At 44.6% G+C, this 20725-nt stretch overlaps 1 protein-coding gene across 1 annotated transcript in view; it reads left to right on the top strand.

The window, feature by feature from the left end:
- The window catches only part of GLP2R (glucagon like peptide 2 receptor), a 754367-nt gene that overhangs the window by 438970 nt on the left and 294672 nt on the right, over positions 1 to 20725 (top strand). The window contains exon 5 of the mRNA XM_069200419.1: positions 4145 to 4251. Coding sequence (XP_069056520.1) covers positions 4145 to 4251 — 107 coding nt within the window. The remainder of the gene's footprint in view (positions 1 to 4144; positions 4252 to 20725) is intronic.

Here is a 20725-nt window from a genome sequence, read left to right as displayed (position 1 = left end):
CCTTTAAGTGGACACTCAACTATATGTTCCGTTTCACACTGTTAAATGATTTTAAATCAAGGAAGACATGAATGGATACATGCGAGAATACGAACTTTAGGGTGAATGCAAGAGGCATTTTAAATTATGTATTGGCTTGAATAGGTAACGTTAAGCTATTGTTTTTTTAATTTAGTGCAACGTGAAGGAGAAAATATTAGACCTGCAGTTTAGCATTCCAATAACGTGAAACCTGCATCCAGGGTCAAGTGGCATATAAAACAGTACTTTTATCACAAAAAACACGAATGCATTTTCTAACTTGCAATCGTTGCCGCAGAAATGATTTCAAGATATAACTACACAGGAAAAAGTGTTTTCCTTTGCCATGTGTTTAGGGTCTGCATTTAAACACTACTGTTAGAAATTGGGTTTTTGGTTGGCAGTCAGGTTACCCTCTGTCCAAGCAAGAACCCTCACTCTAGTCAGGGTAAGTCACACACAATCCAAAATATCCTGTGCCCACCCTCTGGTAGCTTGGCGCGAGCAGTCAGGCTTAACTTAGAAGGCAACGTGTAAAGTATTTGTGCAATAAATCATACAATAGCACAATATAGCACCACAGAAATACACCACCCATTGTTTAGAAAAATATAAAATATTTATCTGGATAATTATAGGTCAAAAAAGATCAAAGATGCAATATGAATTTGTAAAGATATCACTGAAAAGTGATATAAAGGGGGTTATTACAACTTTGGAGGAGGTGTTAATCCGTCCCAAAAGTGACGGATATACCACCAGCCGTATTACGAGTTCCATAGGATATAATGGACTCGTAATACGGCTGGTGGTATATCCGTCACTTTACCGTCACTTTTGGGACGGATTAACACCTCCTCCAAAGTTGTAATAACCCCCAAAGTGTCTTAAGTCTTTAAAAAGCAAACAAAGTCTCTTTCAAGCACAAAGTACCTGGTTTAAAGTGGACGGTCCGCAAAGGGCCCCAGAGGAAGAGATACGTGGAAAAACGGTGTGTGCGTTGGTTTCTCCTCTACACACACAGACTTGCGTCGTTATTTTTCACGCGGGGAAGTCGTGCGTCGTTTTCCGGCGCACGGACAGTCTCCTTCTGTGGTTCGCGGGATTACCAGATGTCCCGGGGTCTGTGCGTGGAATCCTATGCTTGTTTTCTGGCTGCGCATCATTCCGGTGGGCTGTGCGTGGAATCTTCTCCCTCACGGCAGGCGTCGCCACGATTTCCTTTCTGAAGTCAGGCGCCGTTGTCCAGGCGAGGCCGCACGTCGAAGTTCCGGTCGCACCGCAGGCGTTGCGTCGAGCGGCGTCCTTCCGGATCGACGTGCGGTGAATGTTTCACCCCGGAGCAAGCTGTGCGTCAAATTTTTAGGCGCACAAGGCGTCCAAATGAAAAAGAGAAGTCTTTTTGGTCCTGAGACTTCAGGGAACAGGAGGCAAGCTCTATCCAAGCCCTTGAAGAGCACTTCAGCAGCAAGGCAAGAGTTCAGCAAGGCAGCAGGGCAACAGCAAAGCAAAGCAGCAGTCCTTTGTAGAAAGCAGTCAGGTGAGTCCTTTAGGCAGCCAGGCAGTTCTTCTTGGCAGGATGCAGGTTCTGGTTCAGGTTTCTTCTCTAGCAAGTGTCTGATGAGGTAGGGCAGAGGCCCTGTTTTATACCCAAATGTGCCTTTGAAGTGCGGGAGACTTCAAAGAGTGGCTAAGAAGTGCACCAGGTCCCCTTTCTGTTCAATCCTGTCTGCCAGGGTCACAGTAGGGGGTGTGGCAGTCCTTTGTGTGATAGCAGGCCCTCCACCCTCCCAGCCCAGGAAGACCCATTCAAAATGCAGATGTATGCAAGTGAGGCTGAGTACCCTGTTTTTGGGGTGTGTCTGAGTGAATGCACAAGGAGCTGTCAACTAAGCCCAGCCAAATGTGGATTGTAAGGCACAGACAGATTTAAGTGCAAAGAAATGCTCACTTTCTAAAAGTGGCATTTCTAGAATAGCAATATTAAATCCAACTTCACCAGTCAGGATTTGGTATTACCATTCTGGCCATACTAAATATGACCTTCCTACTCCTTTCAGATCAGTAGCTACCACTTCAACAGTGTATGAGGGCAGCCCCAATGTTAGCCTATGAAGGGAGCAGGCCTCACAGTAGTGTAAAAACGAATTTAGGAGTTTTACCTTACCAGGACATGTAAACTACACAGGTACATGTCCTGCCTTTCACCCACACAGCACCCTGCTCTAGGTGTTACCTAGGGCACACATTAGAGGTGACTTATATGTGGAGAAAGGGGAGGTTTAGGCTTGGCAAGTACTTTTAAATGCCAAGTCGAGGTGACAGTGAAACTGCACACACAGGCCTTGCAATGGCAGGCCTGAGAAAAGGTAAAGGGGCTACTTAAGTGGGTGGCACAAACAGTGTTGCAGGCCCACTAGTAGCATTTAATCTACAGGCCCTAGGCACATATAGTGCACATTACTAGGGACTTATAAGTAAATTAAATAGTCCAATCAGGTATTATCCAAGGTTAACATGTTTAAAGGGAGAAAGCATATGCACTTTAGCACTGGTTAGCAGTGATAAAGTGCGCAGAGTCTAAAAGCCAGCAAAAACAGTGTCCAAAAAGTGGAGGGAGGCAGGAAAAAAGTTAGGGGTGTCCACCCTAAGGCTGTCAGGTCTATCAACTACCAAATCCACTTCACGAAGCTGTGTCCAGGCGTAAATGTCGGGGAAGATCTTCAATGTAGCCATTTATAATATGTGGCTGGCTCACAAAGCATGAATCGCAGATATGAACATCTGATATACCTGTGCGTGTGTGTAATTTACAGTCACTACTCACTTGTAATTTTGTGCTTAGTTTAGACTAGTGGGCATCAAAAGGCCGGTACGGGCAGAAACGATTTCAAGATATAACTACACAGGAAAAAGTGCTTTCCTTTGCCATGTGTTTAGGTTCTGCATTAAACACTATCAAATCCGCTTCACAAAGCCTTGTGCGTGTGTGTAATTTACATTCACTACACACTTGTAATTTTGTGCTTAGTTTAGACTAGTGGGCATCAAAAGGCCGGTACGGGAGGAATGATCAAACACATTCAGGGATGGTTTCCGGTGTCCATCACGACACTTAATTGCCAACCACGGACTTGACAGCTGCCACATAGTGGCGCTGTTTTGTAATTTAAAAATGAGCAGAACAGTTGTTCACTAATTCAATATACATTGTAAACAGCTAATACCTGCGACCCAGACCATTCTTATAGTTTTGGGGGCTTGAAAAGTATGAAATGTCACACTTGTAGCAGTGTGAAGGTTAGAAGTTGTGTAGGTTGTGACATTTGCAGCGCTGACAGAGACAGTATGTGGCGCAAGCTGTGGTGGTCTCCTGACGAGGGCCCTGGCACTTAATTATTTAAAAATAAAGCACTGGATCACCGTACACAGTAGCAACTCTTTAGATATTTCCAAGTATTTTTAATTATTTCAATTAATTTCCAGTAGTCATCTTTACAATTGGTATACACCGTCAAGGTTTAGATGCATGTGATAATCGTAGGAAGGTATAAGAAAGAAGCAGATACAGGAAAATATTTTTTAATGAAAAAGAAAAAAAATCAAGGCAAAAGAAAAAGGTAAAAGTAGATGCACGGTTTAAAAACCTGGGCACATTTCTGTTGTAGGCTGCGTACGATATGTTCACAGGCCTATTCATAAAGGGATTTTGGAATATGTAAAGTAATACTACTGTTGTACTTTCATATTCCTTTCAGGTAGCGCACAAAAATCTAAAATAGAAAGAAAATGAGAATATTCAGGGAATATTCATATTCAATCAGTAAAAAGAAGGGAAATGTACTCTCTGTGCACTTTTACTAATAGGGAGTTGAACTTTTCAGAGGTGATTCACAAAGACCTGTAAAAGTACTTAAATGAGTATTCATGTCGTACTACTGCATCTACTAATAAATTACAGTCCACGGATTTCCTCGTGCAGTTAACGGGAATGTTGCAATGAGGGCCTAACTCAAGTAGAATACTTGTCTTTAATGGTAGTCACATTTTCTTTTTATATTCTTTTAGCTTTCAGTTGAATATTCACCTATTTTATGCTATTTTACTTTGGGTTTGATTTCAGGACGAAGACTACTCAGTACTTTCCACATTGCAATTACTCTACACTGTTGGCTATTCCATCTCTTTGGCAGTGTTGCTGCTGGCTCTCCTCATCCTCTCAGTCTTCAGGTCAGTCAGAATAAATGTTTTACCGCATGTCGCTCACTGAATACAAGAAGACTGCATGTATGTAATATTTTACTGTTTTACGACACATGGTTTATTTTTTCCCAGCAAAAGATGCATTAATAATCTTAATGGTGCACATCGTCGTCCATCAAGTTGCATTCTCTACTCATGAAGTGAAAGATTCTTGTCACACTTCTTGTGTTTTATCTACAACGCAGCTACTCATCTTATGCGATTGCTTCGATTTTACCTTCATCACAGGGTGGCTGATGGTAAATAAATTTGGCTGCAGATAAGATGAGACTACTGAGAGTGTTCCGACTTCACACATCTCTCAGGGATTTCTTTCCCAGAAATATTGCCACGCCCAGCTTTGTGGTGGCAAACTGTTAAAATTGTATGGAAATATGTTAACCACATTTAACCACCTCACGCCTACAGGAAACACACAGAAAAACTAGGGCAATCCAACGCTATTTTGTGTAATTTGGGTAATTTAGTAAAGCAGAAGAAGAGGTTCAGAAGGTAAGTTATTGTGAATGGTAAGAGACAGTTCTTTCCTAACCAGTTGGATGCTTGCTAATTAGAGGCTAATTAGAGGGAGGGTGACCTGCTTATTATTTGCTGGAAATATATATATATATATATATATGTATATATATATATATACAGAGAGAGAGAGAGTTATATTTATTGTCATTCAGTGAAAAAATAAAGGTTATAGGTACAGGGACATTATAGGGAGGAAAAATAAATAAAAAATACCTTAGAAATTCACAAAAAAAACAAAGGTTAGAGGGACAGTAGAGTTAGGTTCAGATTTTACACGCACAAAACCATACTTATCTCAAGACACTATAGCTCGTGCATTAAGTTAACTGCAACTTGCTCCCCCGCTGTGCACTTTTCTCATCAATAATTTTATTGCAAATGTTGGGGTGATATTATCAATAATGTCAAAGAAAATGTCATTATTGATGTAATACATGGGCTTAGTAGCAGTGATGCAGACCCCCCCGGAAACCTCCCATAGGTACCCAACCCTGCGCCGTGCACAGCCAACGGGGTTGGATGCAGGCCTTTTTCAATATGGAATTGCAGAGAAAACACCCTTGCTTTGCCTTGAATAAGTTCTATAGGTTGGGAGGATTAGTCCTTTACAGAAAGGGAGCTTCAACTGGTGAACCTGCTATGTTTATCTTTGTAAGTGCTTTTTGTTGAGGTTTAATTTCTCTGAAATGAGCATCAGTGGCAGAATAAATCCTCACCTGCTTATTTATCCAAAGTTTTGCACAAAATGCCTACCCAACTGGAGTACTTTTACAGGCTAATTAGTTACTGCTACCTTGGGTAAATGTATAGAGCACATTCTACTCTACCCCTATGTAAACGACCACAAGGTGATGCCTTCAGTGACCTTGACTGGTGTAATTTTGAGACCTTGACTGTTTCCCAAGCGTCTTCCTAATGAAATCTGTGCTGACATAAATGCTCATATAGATAATGTAGGGAGTATACAAAGAGTTGAATCTCCACCAAAGAAAGGTACCTCCTCTTAATTACTTTATGAGTGCTTCATTGTTTGGTGGAGATGTGCTCATATTACTCCGCATCAGAAACATTCACAAGGCCTTTTGGTAAGCTGTTCATCAAGCTGGAAAATGGATGGAGCTTTGAGGTCGTTTTACACATTTGCATACTTGTAGTAAGTAGAACGATGAAGAATGGACTCTGCTGTCACCAGGTGAGCTAATTACATTAAGTGAGTGCTTCTTTGTTTGGTGGAGATGTGCTCATATTCTTCTGCATCACAAATGCTCACAGGACGTTTTGTTAAGCTGACCATCAAGCTGGAATATCGTGGAAGGACTGATGCATACCATTAACCTGTTTGGGGCAGGGCCAAAAGGGCAGAGCTTCGAGGTCATTTTGCACATTTGCATGTTCAAGGTAATTGAAAGGATGAAGAATGCACTCTGCTCTCACCAGGAGACCACAGCAGAGACTGCGCTCCAATGGAACAATGATGCATAAGCATCCTTGCCAGGTTCAATCATCACCTGCTGATTTATCTAAGAAAAGTCCACAGTTTTGTGCAAACTGTTGACTGTTACAGACCATGGGGTACCCTCAATTCCTTGCAGTCTTATTTCTCGTGCATGCAGGGAGCAGCAAGAAATGTTGCTCCCTGCATGCAGGACCAATTGGTTTATCTGTTGTCCTACCCACTCGATAGTGGGTAAGAAATCAGATGAAAGGTCCACTCTCAGCAGGCAGGAGCCGGAAGACAGGTTTTTTCTTGCTTGGCAAATTATTATGTCCAGAGGGTGGCTGGGGCTTCTTTAATAACTTCAAAACTACTGAACAGAATTACACCAAATTTGTCTGAAAGCTAGATCTTGGTCCTAAAAGATCTCTTTTTCTAGTTTAGTAGTTTAGGAGTTATTAAAGAATTTATATATGTCTAGAGATGGGGATCTACAGATGTGGAAATGCAGATCCATGGTGAATCCACAGATCCCCACACCATCAGCAATGCAGTGATTGTCTGGCTGCAAACTGAGAGAAAAGTTTCAGCTGTCATTTTGTGTAACCAACTACCAACTCGGTTCCGGGGGGGGGGGGTGATCGAAGCAGTTAGGGTAGAGGTCCCCTGACCTGAAGAGACTGATGGAGGGATCCTTGTGTGCCAGAAATTGCCCCAAAACAATTTTTTGGGTCACAGAAGGATCTGTGGATCCTCCATGGTGCTCAGAGCGGCCCCCCATGTGAGTCTGCGATGGAGCTGTGGGTCCAGACCTCAATTAAAAAAATCATGCACCCACTCTCAAACCCACTCGTGCACTCACTCACACACCCATTTTCTCATTTACACACCCACCCACAGACTCACAAAACCACTACCTCACAGAGCCATACACCCACTCACACACCCACACAACTACTCATACACCCACTCACCCACCCATACAATCAAAAACAAACCCACTCACAGACCCCCAAAACCAATCACAAAGCCACTTGCAGACCCACAAAGCCACTCATACATCAATTGACACATGCACTCAAACACCCAGGGACTAATTTACAAGCTCCCCTGTGCCACCCGACCACCACTTTTTTTGACTCTCAAGTGACGCACAGTACACACCCATATCTACAAGGCCATGCAAAGCCACCCTGTGTGGCTCTACATGACCTTGTGAATATGGTGTAAGGCAGTGACGCACAAGTTGTTGCTTTGCCTCACACTGTAACTGGAAGGCATGCCATGTGTGTTGCCCACTCAACACCCATGGTTAATTACACAGCCCCAGATTTACAACATAGCATAAATCTGGAGCAGCGCCAAAAATGTACGCCTCCCCAGAGCAGGCGTAATGAGGAGAAATGTAAACATTTCTCCTCATTTTATCCTCTTCCCACGTGTGCTGCATTCTGAAGCACACATAGAATGAGGGAAATGCCTCTTGTGATTGTTTTCATGCAGGAAGGTGCACCTTCCTGCACAAAGAAATCATGCCAATAACACAGGCACCTTTGCACCATGGTGTAAGGGTGCCTGCATTGGCACTCAGCTGCAAATTCTGCACTGGCTGAAAGGATAGGCATGCACTGTATCTTGTAAATGCATTCCTGCCCTTACATTTAGCATAGAGCAGCACAGATAAAAGTCTTGAGGTGCTGCCCTAGGCCAAATGTCTGTAAATAAGGGCACACTCTCAGACCACAAAACCACTACCACACCCAATCAGAGATCCACAAACCCACTCACACACCCACTATCACATCCACTTCCGCACCCACACAACCACTCACACACCAGCTCACAGACCACACAGCCACTTGCACACCCATTCACAGTCCCACTCTTCCACTCACACACCTACTCACACACACATACAGCCAGTCACACATTCACTCACAGACCCACAAAACCACTCACACATCCACTCACAGACCTTTACAGCAACTCACGCATGCACTCATATACCCACTCATACACTCGCAGACCCACATACACACCCACACAAACACACACACCAAGTCTCACACTCTTACAGCCACTCAAACACCCACTTACAGACCCAGAGGTTGGGTTTGGCTGCATGTGGGGGGTTGGCTGCAGATTTTAGTTCTGTTACCTATAAGTGGTGAATTTCTGTTAATCACTCCGCATATTATATGATGATGTCATGACATCTTAAATGAGATAATTGATAATATCACCATAGCATTTGCAAAACAATTAATCATGAGTGCATGGCGAGGGCACATGTTATTTACCTAAGGGCACACGTTATAGTTGCCTAAATCAACCATAACTATAACTTCTGAATTTCTATGGCTTTGTGCGAGTAAATTCAGAACCTAACTGTTAGACCTGACAGCCTTAGGGTGGTCACCCCCAACTTTTTGCCTGCCTCCCTCCACTTTTTACATACTGTTTTTGCTGGTGTTTAGAGTCTGCACACTTTACCACTGCTAACCAGTGCTAAAGTGCATATGCTCTCTCCCTTTAAACATGGTAACATTGGATCATACCCAATTGGGTTATTTAATTTACTTATAAGTCCCTAGTAAAGTGCACTATATGTGCCCAGGGCCTGTAGATTAAATGCTACTGGTGGGCCTCCAGCACTGAATGTGCCACCCACTTCAGTAGCCCCTTGACCTTGTCTCAGGCCTTCCATTGCAAGGCCTGGGTGTGCAGTTTCACTGCCAATTCGACTTGACAGTCAAAAGTACTTGCCAAGCCTAAACCTCCCATTTTCTTACATATAAGTCACCCCTAAGTTGTGCCCTGGGCAACCACTGGGGCAGGGTGCTGTGTAGGCAAAAGGCAGGACATGTATCTATGTAGTTTACATGTCCTGGTAGTGTAAAACTCCTAAATTTGTTTTTACACTGCTGTGAGGCCTGCTCCCTTCATAGGTTAACATTGGGGCTGCCCTCATACATTGTTTGAGTGGTAGCTGTTGATCTGAAAGGAGTAGGAAGGTCATATTTAGTATGGCCAGAATGGTAATACAAAATCCTGTCAACTGGTGAAGTTGGATTTAATATTACTGTTTTAGAAATGCCACTTTTAGAAAGTGAGCATTTCTCTGCACTTAAATCATTCTGTGCCTTACAATCCACGTCTGGCTGGGCTTAGTTGACAGCTCCCTTGTGCATTCACTCAGACACACCCCAAACACATGATACTCAGCGTCACTTGCATACATCTGCATTTTGAATGGGTCTTCTTGGGCTGGGAGGGTGGAGGGCTTGATACTTGCATGTCAAAGGACAGTAGCCTGCCCTGACACCAAGGACTGCTACACCCCCTACTGGGACCCTGGCAGACAGGATTGAACTGAAAGTGGACCTTGTGCACTTCTAAGCCACTCTTTGAAGTCTCCCCCACTTCAAAGGCACATTTTGGGTATTTAAACAGGGTCTCTCCCCCTACCAACTCAGACACTTCCTGGAGAAGAGAACCTGAACCAGAACCTGCATCCTGCCAAGAAGACCTGCCTGGCTGCTCAAATAACTCACATGTCTGCTTTCTGAAAAGGACTGCTGCCTTGCTGTTGCCCTGCTGCCTTGCTGCTCTCTGACTGCGGTGAAGAAGTGCTCTCCAAGGGCTTGGCTAGAGCTTGCATCCTATTCCCTGAAGTCTCAGGACCAAAAAGACTTCATCTCTGCAAGAAGAACGACTTGTGCTGTGAAAATCGATGCACAGCCTGCCAGAAACGACGCACAGCCTGCACTGCAGTGAAAATTTCACTGCACGCCTCACCGGAATGATGAAGCCTGTGTTCACAATGAGAAGATCGATGCAGCGCCAGCGTAGCAACTGGAAATCTGACGCACTGCCTCACCTGATCGACGCACAGCTGAGCCAGAGCGACGCAGCCCGACCTCCAGAGAGGAATGAACGCGCGCCTGCTGTGCAGTAGAAACTGTGTTGCAACGCCTCCCAGATCAATGCAGCTCCTGTGACTTCATCCTAGCCGGAAATCCACGCATCGTCCCCCGGGGCGTATGAAAACCCCGCAACCCGAAGAGGATCCATGACTGAGCACCGGAAATTGGCGCACAGCAGTCCCTGTGTGAAAACTAAATGACCCATCGCCGTGTCCGGCCTGAGAAATCAACGCAAAACCCTTTGTTTCCACGCATCTCCTCCTCTGCGGTTCTTTGCAGAGATTTTTCACTGGAACCAGGTACTTTGTGCCTGAAAGAGACTTTGTTTGCTTTAAAAAAAGACTTAAGACACTGTATATCACTTTTCAGTGATATCTCAACATTTACTTATTGCATTTTAATTGTTTTGACCTGCATTTATCCAATAAATATTATATATTTTTCTAAACACTGTGGGGTGATGTCATACCAGCGGATTTCTGACAGAGGGAGCCCATTGCTGGACCAAATGGACAACACAGAATGGCAGTGGCTGTAGACTACAGGTAAGTCACACAAATACACTATACCTTAGCCATATGTTGTACCCATGCACAATACACGACACAACACACGTCACCCATTGCCATTTCAGCACAACACAACCCATACATACCAAACACACCCACTGCCATACGTCCATGACACACACTACTAACACTGCACCCACACAAGACACAACCATAACAATCAACACAACTACACTCCCAGATACACAAACACATTCGCAGGAGGCACAATTACACATATCAGAACAAAGTCTGCCACACAGCCATGGGTCCATCCCCACCATGCATTGCAATGGGCACCTTACTTAATGTTTTAAAAAAAAAGAAATTCACTGGAAAAAAACAGAGTTAACAGGGACATTATAGTTATGCAACAGAATTTAAAAAAAACCTTAGAAATTCACTAAAAATCCAAAGGTTACAGGAACATTAAAGTTAAGTTCAGATTTTACACACACAAAACCATGACAACTGAATGTCTGTCCAGAGAAAGTGTGGCAAGTAGTGAAAGGGATGTGGCTTATGTGGGAAGTGAAAAATGTGGAAAAGTTCTTGAGATTGATCATTGCCAATTTGCTGATGTAAAATGAAGCAGTGGTGACCATGAATGAAACAGTTATGGACATTACGTAATCATGTTGAACAAACTCAATTTTGCATTGTACAGGGCACCAATTATTCCGGTATGTGGTCTGCAGGGTTTTGGGTATTGTTTCCATGGGCACAGAGGATAATAACTTAAGTACCTGAGGCATGGACACACATTTTTCAGGAATGCAATGCCCCAATCATTCATGTACATGGTGTACAGGGCATATTTTACTGAACTCCAAAGATTACATACATTAATTTTGCCGGCATTCAGGACATCAAAGTGACATGAAGTGTATTTTCAAGATGCAGGAGGCCCAAGATAGTATGCAAACACCAGGGTTCCACCAACACAGGCTGAATAGATTAGTTTGTACCCATAGTAAGTACTATTTCAACGGAACAAAGTGCCTTTAACTGACCAATAGGGAAAATATAAAAATGGAGCACATTGATTACTTTTGCATCCCTCTTGTCAGTCATTCCTTATGAAGCAAATCTCAATTTTCTGTAGGAAATGTGTGGATTACTGAAAATGCTAAATCTGGTCGCCCTATTGGGAGCAATAAATGGTCTGACATTGCCTGCTTTCTCCTGTTTTATAAACTGTTCACATTACAACTGGACCACTGTACTTAGAACACATGTGTGCTAGGTGTAGTCCACAAAGTGTATCAGAGTGAAATCCATCCTCCTCACCAGATTTAATAAATATTACAACACAACAAGTCAAGAGGCAGCCCTTGGGATGGACACATAGGTGCTACCTGACTGAAGGGCACAAACAGGAGACAGGTGTCTACTCTATGATTTTTATAGTCCCAGAAATTCCCAGGTGGTTTTTTATGATGAGAAAATGCAAGATGGTCATATTAATTCAAACCATAACCTTTAAAGTGGAGGTTCTCCTGAAGAAGATTTTGGTGATTCTGTGGAGTGAGTCCTTCACCTCATGTGCTGTTCCTGAGATCCTGTACCGTTGGGCTGATGTCAGAGTGTACACCTCCTGCCTATACCTACAACCTGGGACATTTCTCCTGGAGAACCCTTGTGGGACCAGGACCAACCTAAAAACCCAATGGGCCTGGCTTTGCAGCTGCTCCCACTATCCTCTTCCATACAGCAGCAATTCCAATTCAACAGGCTTGATGCCGTTGGCATACACTAGCTTTGAAGCCTCTCTCCTACAGCCTGCAGCCTTCCCCATTGAAGAAATCTGTTTTCCAGAAAAAAGTATAATTTTGAAGGTAGAAATCTTTACCGGACCCAATGTCAAGCAGCATCCAATCAATGTTGATGGATTCCTGGATACAAATTCTAGACTTTTCCCCTTCTGAGCTTCTGGCCTTCATCACTGCTTTCAATGAGACTTTTTCTTTTGGCAGACCCACATCGACAAACCTGCCTTCGGATGCAGCCTGCTTCCTTGGTCCACTGGGGATGCTACTTTCTCAGGGAAATTCTAAGTAAGAAGGCAACTCTTTGACTGGGAGCACCCTGGGCCACTTATCCAAACTCTGCTCCATCATGGTCAGCTTCAAAGCTCACCTTTTTTTTCCTGGTCTGACTCGATAAGTTGCCCACTGTTACAAATGTATGTCTCCAGTTCCCCTTTATTGGATTTTTATCATTTTGGTGTAATTATTTTCATGAAAGTAATCTCTGTTCCTGTATAGTACAATATATGACATTTTAATGTGTTGTATTCCAGGGGTTGAACTCTGGTTTAAATTACTGAAAACATTTACTGGACCTAGCATGAAAAGTGTCATTATTGCTTGTGGTGAACTACCATCCACCCCAACTAATAATCAATTTTCTCACGTTGATGTTGAGGAGTGGGAATCAGAATTTGCATTTAGGGGTGAACTGTGCTCTGATGTGAGGCAGTGTGCTATCACCCCCCTTCTTTAAAAAAAGTCTGCCTTGAGCCAACAAGCTGATGAGTTTCTAGAGATGCACCTGCGTGCCAGTGGGGGTACTGAGACCTGAGAGGACTGTGGTAGCATTCTCAACAACCGCTGATGAAATTTGTTTTTTGATCTCTGCTGATGAATGATAAAAACCAGAAATGTGTCTTATTATTATAACATTGACGGTATTGACCGCCTACCACTGCGGCGACGGCCACCCAAACACCATCTCGGCGGCTACCTACTGTCCGCCATATTACGACTGTAGCCGGAATTCTGCCAGAAGGATGGATGGTGGAAAGGTGGTGCTGCTGTCAGCAGCAGCACCACGCCAGTAGAGTGTCGCAGGCCATATCATGACACATGATACAGCCTGGCGGACGCTGCTGCTGGCAGCAGTGCCCCGTCTGCTGCCGGCAGACCCCCTGCAATCAGGTAAGTCGGGTGCACAGAGAGAGGAGGTGGTGGGGGTGTTGTGTGTGGGGGGGTTGGGTGTATGTTTGTGTGTGCGTGCGTGCATGCCGGTGTGTGACATGAGGAATGCGTGTATGTTGTGTTGTGTGAATGCGTGGGTGCGTGTTTGTATGTCAGTGTGTGGATGTGTGTTTGAATGGATGTATGCATGTGTGGGTGAATGTGGGTATGAGTGTGTATATGCATGTGTATGATGGTGCGTGAATGTGCATGTATGTTGTGCGGGCTCTGGAGTGGGAGGGTGAGGGTGGAGAGAATTCAGGGGAGGGGGAGGGGAGCGGGGAAGACCCTTATCAGTGACAGGGAAGGAATCACCTGTCACTGATAGTACCTACCGCCATGGTTTTCGTGGCGGTAAGGCAGCCACGAAAACCATGGTGGTAGGCAGGGTCATAATCCCGCAGGTGGGACAGTGATGGCCGCCTGCCTGGAGACTGAAGTCTCCAGCCCAGCGGCTGTTATTACCCTGGCGGACGGAGTGGTACATTGGTTGTTTGGCTTGAGCCAAACCGCCAATGTCATATTTTGGGGAAGAGTACCGCCCGCCTGTTGGCTGTAATCTTCTCCAAAATACCGCTGTCTGCAATGAGGGCCGATGTCCACCAACTCTGGTGAAAAACTACAGCTAATATTCAAGTAAGCACAAACTTTGTGCAGCATTTCCCACAATGCAAAGGGGCGAACTGTGCTGTGATGTGAGGCAGTGAGCTCCTATTCCCCTAGTGTCCTAAAAAGTGGTACTGAATGTCCAATATTTATACCTGGCACCAGCCTTTGTGTGGGAGCACTGCCTGTTCCCCTTCTCCTGTCAAGTCTCCAAACTATCTGGGGTTGAGAAATACAGGGAAGGTCTGGTGTTAGTTCCCTTTGTGTGTGCAGGAGACAAAGCCCTTGGAAGTGGAATCGGGGCTGAGTAAGGTCCCTCTCCTGTCATACTGTCAGGATGTCCTATCCTTTCCATTCCTAAGCCCTCTTTGTGTTACTGTGTGGAAGCAATACATAAACCCGAACAGCAGAGCCATTCAGAGTCACATGCTGCATCCTTTACCATTGATAACCAGTGCTAAACTGCATGTGCTCGCTCCTTGAAAATAGTAACATTGCTCATCCCCATTTGGCATATTTAACTACTTGCAAATCCCTAGTAAAGTGGTTCTTCATGTACCCAGGGCATATAAATAATATGCTATTAGTAGGACTACATCAATGATTGTGCCACCCACTTAGGTAACCATTTAAACATGTCTCAGGCCTGTCACAGCAGCCTCTGTGTGCAGTTGTAAACTGCCATTTCGACCTGGCAAAATAAACCTTTTCACGAAGCACAAGCCTTCCTTTTTAAATACATATAGGCCACTTCTATGGAAGACCCTAGACAGCCCAAAGGGTAGAGTGCAGTGTATTAAAAAGGAGGACAAATACTTTTAAGTTTTACATGTTCTAGTAGAGAAAAAAATCTTACATTTGTTTTTCACTATGGCAAGGCCTACCTCTCTCACAGGATAACATTGGAGTTACCTCATTACATTTTATGAGAGTGTTTCCAAAATGGGAACAGGTTCTCAGTTCATGTTTGGCGTCTTTATAATTGTAATGAAAAATCCTAACATGTTGACGTGGAGTTTCAAATTACAAATTCTTAAAATGCCACTTTTAGAAAATTGTCATTTCCCTGCCTTAGACATTTGCTGCCCACAGCCTGTCTCTGGGTCATATGACTGGGTGTAGCTGAGTTTAGTTTTGTGTCTTCCTCTCAGACAGCCACACACAATATGGAGCTTAGGTGTTCCTGGATGGGCACAGCCCCATTTACACTTCCTTAGGGTGTGTCTTGCCTCCCCACAAAGGATGCATATCACATGTATTTAGTCTGGAGCAAGGGCAGGTAAAGCAGGATGTCTGGGGACATCAAAGGGAAACCTCTAGAAGCTTCTCCCCTACTCCAAATGAACAACTGGGTATAAATATTAGTCCCCAGGCACCAACTCTTCAGTACACTTCTGGACCTGTGGAAGAAGGAGTGCTGTGCCATTGAAGGGCTACCACCCTGCTGGACTGCTGGACTTCTGCTCTGCTGGACTACTGCCTTACTGGACTGCTGCCTTGCAGTGCCCTTTTTCCTGTGTGAGAAGGACTGGACTTGCATCTCTTACTCTCGAACTGCGATATGACTCTAAGGGCTAGTTGGCTGGCCTCCTGACTTGAGCCTCAGGGAGCCTCATGGACATTTGTGAGTCTACTCTGCCAAGTGGTGCCATCTCAGTCCTGGATCCTCAGAAGTGGGTCTAAGGTGCTCTGCCAGCCTCTGTGGATCCAACAGAACTGGTGCATCTCCTTTGCTGTGCGGCGCAACCATGCTCTTGCATGGATTGAAACCACCGCAAAGATCCACATTGCAGTCTATTGCCGCATCGAAACTGATGCATCCACGGTGCAGAACCTTGCATCCCTTGTCAGCATCTTAACATTGAATAGCCCTGTTCCTACTGATTTGATCTTTGTCAAGTTGGTCTTTTCTCAACTGGTTTGGGATTCTTACATGGTGAATTTTAACTGTGTTATTATTTTAAGTGTTGCACAAATACTTGTGCAACCCTTGCACAAGGCCTTAGGCCTCTGAGTTAAGGCTGACTGCCTAACCTAAGTGTAAATTATGGATTGCTTGAGACTTCACACTGAGGAAAATTGTGGTTGCTGCTTCAAAAGAACTTCACTCCCCTCAACCAGTAACTCAATTTCTTCCAGGGTCCCTAAAGTTCACTCACAGATTACCAGTCAAAATCCCTCAACCCAGAGAAATGCAACATGTAGCACAAGCCAAAATAGCATTACTAAGCCTACAATATTCATTTTAGTCACAGCAATGCAATCAGGATGATAGGATTTAACAAGAGCAAGATGCACATCAAATAACCATGTCGACAACAACACAAATTAAATAAAAAACATTAAGGCTATATGTTAATGCACTTTATCTCTTTAAATGGACCATGTAACCCCCAAACATAAAAGAAAGAGATTCAGATAAGGCAACTGTGTCTGCCAATCTCACAGGTGCACAGCAGACAATTACTGCTTTGGCTACCTCTGACATCATAACACTATCCTGAAAAACAAGGCATACTCACACGCTCAATGTGCTCTTTCTATTAACCCCTTCTGTGTTGAGGTCGGAACGGTTCCATTCTCAGCACCGGCGCTTGTGTGCTGAGGAATGAACAGTTCCATCCTCATCACACAACCACCAAATCCCTCTGCTGTTTATGGCAGAGGCATTCAGTTTTTCTAAAAATAGCCTCAGGAGTTCTCGAGGCTGTTTTTGGTTTTCACTGAAATGATGAGCCAAGTGCATAGCGAACTGATATCATTTCAGTGAAAACGAATGTGAAATGAGCTAATCAGCTATTTCACTTTCTCTGCCTCGGTGCTCAGAGGGCTATCTCAGCCCTCCAAACAGTGAGACAGACGGGAGAGGTATCATTAGAAAGGGGAAAATCCCCCCTTTCAAATTATACCTTCCCTTGTGGATCCACAGGAGGATGATCCCCAAGCAGGGATCCACCCACTAGACACCAGGGAGTGGCAAGAGGCCCCTTGGGCAAGGGCTTTTCCTTCCTGCAATGTTTTTCAGCCAAATCAATCATTAGCCTCTGATCTGCCCCCAGAGGGGGCCGAAAGCCCATTAGGCCCCAGAGAGATTGTTTTTTAGCCAGGGTAGGGGTGGGGACTGTCCATAATGGGATTGGCAATGCCCCCACCCCTCCCAAAAAATGAACACAGTCTTTCTGCCCCCCCGGAGGGAAGAAGAAGAGAATAGCCCTCGATCTGTCCCCGGGGGGGGCAGAAAGCCAACTAACCCACAGGAAGTATGTTATTTAGTCAGAGTAGGGGCGGAGGCTGTCCAGAATGGGCCCGGCAATGCCCCATCAAAAAGAATGAGCACAGTCCTTCTGCCCCCCAGGAGCCAAATGGGAGCAATAGTTCATGATCTGTCCCTCCCGAGGGCAGAAAGCCCGCTAGGCACCAGGGAGTATTTTTATTTCACCAGAGTAGGGGTGGAGGCTGCCCAGAATGGACATGGCAATGGCCCCAACCCCCCCAAAAAATGATCAAAGTCTTTCTGGGGGCAATAGCCCCGATCTGCCCTGAGTGGGGACAGAAAGTCCACTAGGAACCAGGGAGTATGCCCCCCCAAAAAAGTGAGGACAGTATTTTGATGGGGAAAAAAGCCCCTATCTATTCCACCTGGAGGACATAAAGCCCACTAGGCACCACAGAGTATTTTCTTCACCAGAGTTGGATTGGGGGCTGCCCAGAATGGCCTTGGCAATGCCACTCCCCCCAAAAATGAGCACAGTCTTCCTGTAGGCATTAGACACGATCTTCCCCATGGGGGGGTGGGGCAGAAAGCCCAATAGGTAGCAGAGACAATTGTTTTTTTTCTAGGGGTGGAGGCTTCCTAGATTTGGTGTGCTGGTGCCCCCACCCCCCAAAAAAATGGGCACGTTCTTTCTGTCCCCCCTGGCAGGGCAGATGGTGGTTATTATACCCAATCCACCACCACGCCCCTGTGGAGGCAGAAAGCCCACTAGGCACCAGGGATTTGTTTATAGATATGTCAGAGAGCTGCCCCATAGGCAAGGATCAATCCCATGTTTTTTGGGCACACAACTTGGCTGTTTCTGCCCCCTTGGGGGCACATCTTCAATACTTTTAGGCTCATCTGCCACCAAGGGGGGCAGAAAACCACTAGATAACGGAAAGTTTCTGTGTGTGAACTGGAGTTCAGGTGACGGTTTCCGTGTACTGGAGTTTGACTGGCTGTTAGTGTACTGGCATTTTGCTGGCAGTGTGTGTGGACTTTCTCTTGGCTGGCCATGTGTGTGGACTAGCACTTGGTCATGGTGTGCAGAGGTGTGCAGGGACTGGCTCTTGGTTGGCGGTGTGTGTGGATTGGTGCTTGGCTGGCTGGCGTGTGCATGGATGGCGCGTAGCTGATGGTGTGAATGATGCTTTTTTTCGGTGAAAATAAACATACATATGTTTTTTTCAATGAATAATATATATATATATATATATGTTCACTGAAAACACCAAAGGTAACAGGGAATATTATAGTTAGGAAATAGAATAAAAAAAAAAAACATAGAAATTAATTTACAAAAACAGAGTTTATAGGGACGATATAGTTAGGCTCACATTTTGAACATACAAAACCATAGAAATTCACCAGTTATAGAGTTACCTCAAGTAACTATAACTCATGCCCTAAGGTAACTATAACTCATGCCCCCAGTTTGAAGAGTTGGCAGTCAATCAGAGCTGTGTATTTCCCTACACAAGTTCATCATTTTCTGCGAAGTCTTCGTGATCACAGATATACAAATTGGGATTTCTTTTAATTTCTCAAAAACTACTGGATGGATTTACACCAAAAGCATAAACTGTGTACTGAAAGCTAGCTTTCTGCCAAAGTTGGTGTAATTCCATCCAGTGGTTTGGGCTGTAGTCCTGTCTAAAAGTCCTATGGGAATTGACTATGAAAATTAACTTTTTTGACCCCCCGTTTTTCTCAGCTCCCGCTTGACAGATCACCCCAAAACTTTCTGTGTGTAACAAGAATCACTGCAACTCTTTTTTGGGACAATTTTGTGGAGATTTGTCAAACTGCGCCAAAGATATAGGCGAGTCAAAAAATGCTTTCTCTACGTTAACATGGCCCTAAATATAACTACCTACTGGTGACCCAGTTGTTTTAAAAAAAACAATAGAAATTGTTTGAAAAAACAAAGGTCACCTGGACATTATATTTTTTGTTATTATATATTTATTGATTTTGTATATAAGAGCTTAGTGAACTTCAGGTAACTTATCTGTAAGATACACATTGACAAGTAAGATACACCCCAGTGACAAGTAAGATACACATAACAACAATAGAAAAAAGAGAAAAGTAAGAGAGAAAGAAAGAGAACCGTTCTCCTCAATGTTACATAAACTGTAGTATAATTGCTGATAACATTAAATATAGCCGGCGAAGATGAGCTGTTTGCTCACAGGTAGTGGATCCTGACCCCAGGTGTTATCCTCATTGTGTCTTGTCATTCCCACATATCACATCGCATTGAGAGAGATACAGTGTACAGATAAGAAAAGAATAAAGAAAGCAAACATAGTAAACTAAATCTTCCCACTCACCGGGAAGACAGAGAGTGTCCAGCCTAATCTTACCATACAAATATTATCAACAGTCATTTTACGCTGACTTTTCACAGCCATTAACTTCAGGCTTGTCACACTCTAGGGAGCACAAGTTCCGCTCATCTACCCGCCAGTAATCATGACAGCTGTGCCGGGCCCGTGTGCGCAGTGCCCCCGGTTTCCACTGTGATGGGCCCTTCACCCAACAGGCCAAGAGCAGTGTGTCAAGTGGCCAGCACCACTGAAGAAGATGTCAGACCATTACAGTAGATCATCTGCTAGCCTTGGCGTCATCTCCGGGCCTTGATTCATGACGCTCAATGACACCTCTGAATTACCAGCCACTGAGCTGGCATCAAAAGAATGGCAATGATTAAGGAGCCCAAACGAGTTTGCACCGAGGAGCACCACCTCCTCCACCACCACATTCGCTTGTGCCCTTGCCATCTGTACGCGGTCCAGGCGGTGCACTGTCTTCCTATGGCATTTACAACAAGGCATTAGCCATTCCCCTGTGGTCTGTTCCTGGTCTGCCGTCCCTGCCATTCCTGTGGCGTGGAGCCAAATCCAGGTGTCTTCCGGCAAGGAGAAGAAGTGAGCGGTTCCCTCAGAGATAACTTTCAGTTTGGCTGGGAATAGTAAGGTGTATTTTAAGGAGACCTCCCCAAGTTTCCATTTCAAGGCATTGTAAGAATTGTGATGTTGTTGTACTTCAGTGGTGAAGTCAGGAAACCATAATAGTGACATTCACATAGTGCCAAGGACCTTTACAGCGAAACAGTTGGAAAATCAAGTCACGCTCCTGATAATTGAGAAAGAGGGCATTCACTGGCC

Source organism: Pleurodeles waltl, chromosome 7 (genome assembly GCF_031143425.1).
Source record: "Pleurodeles waltl isolate 20211129_DDA chromosome 7, aPleWal1.hap1.20221129, whole genome shotgun sequence".
Classification (NCBI taxonomy): domain Eukaryota; kingdom Metazoa; phylum Chordata; class Amphibia; order Caudata; family Salamandridae; genus Pleurodeles; species Pleurodeles waltl.
The sequence above is the reverse complement of the archived record's forward strand: the minus strand, read 5'-3'. Positions and strand labels throughout refer to the sequence as shown.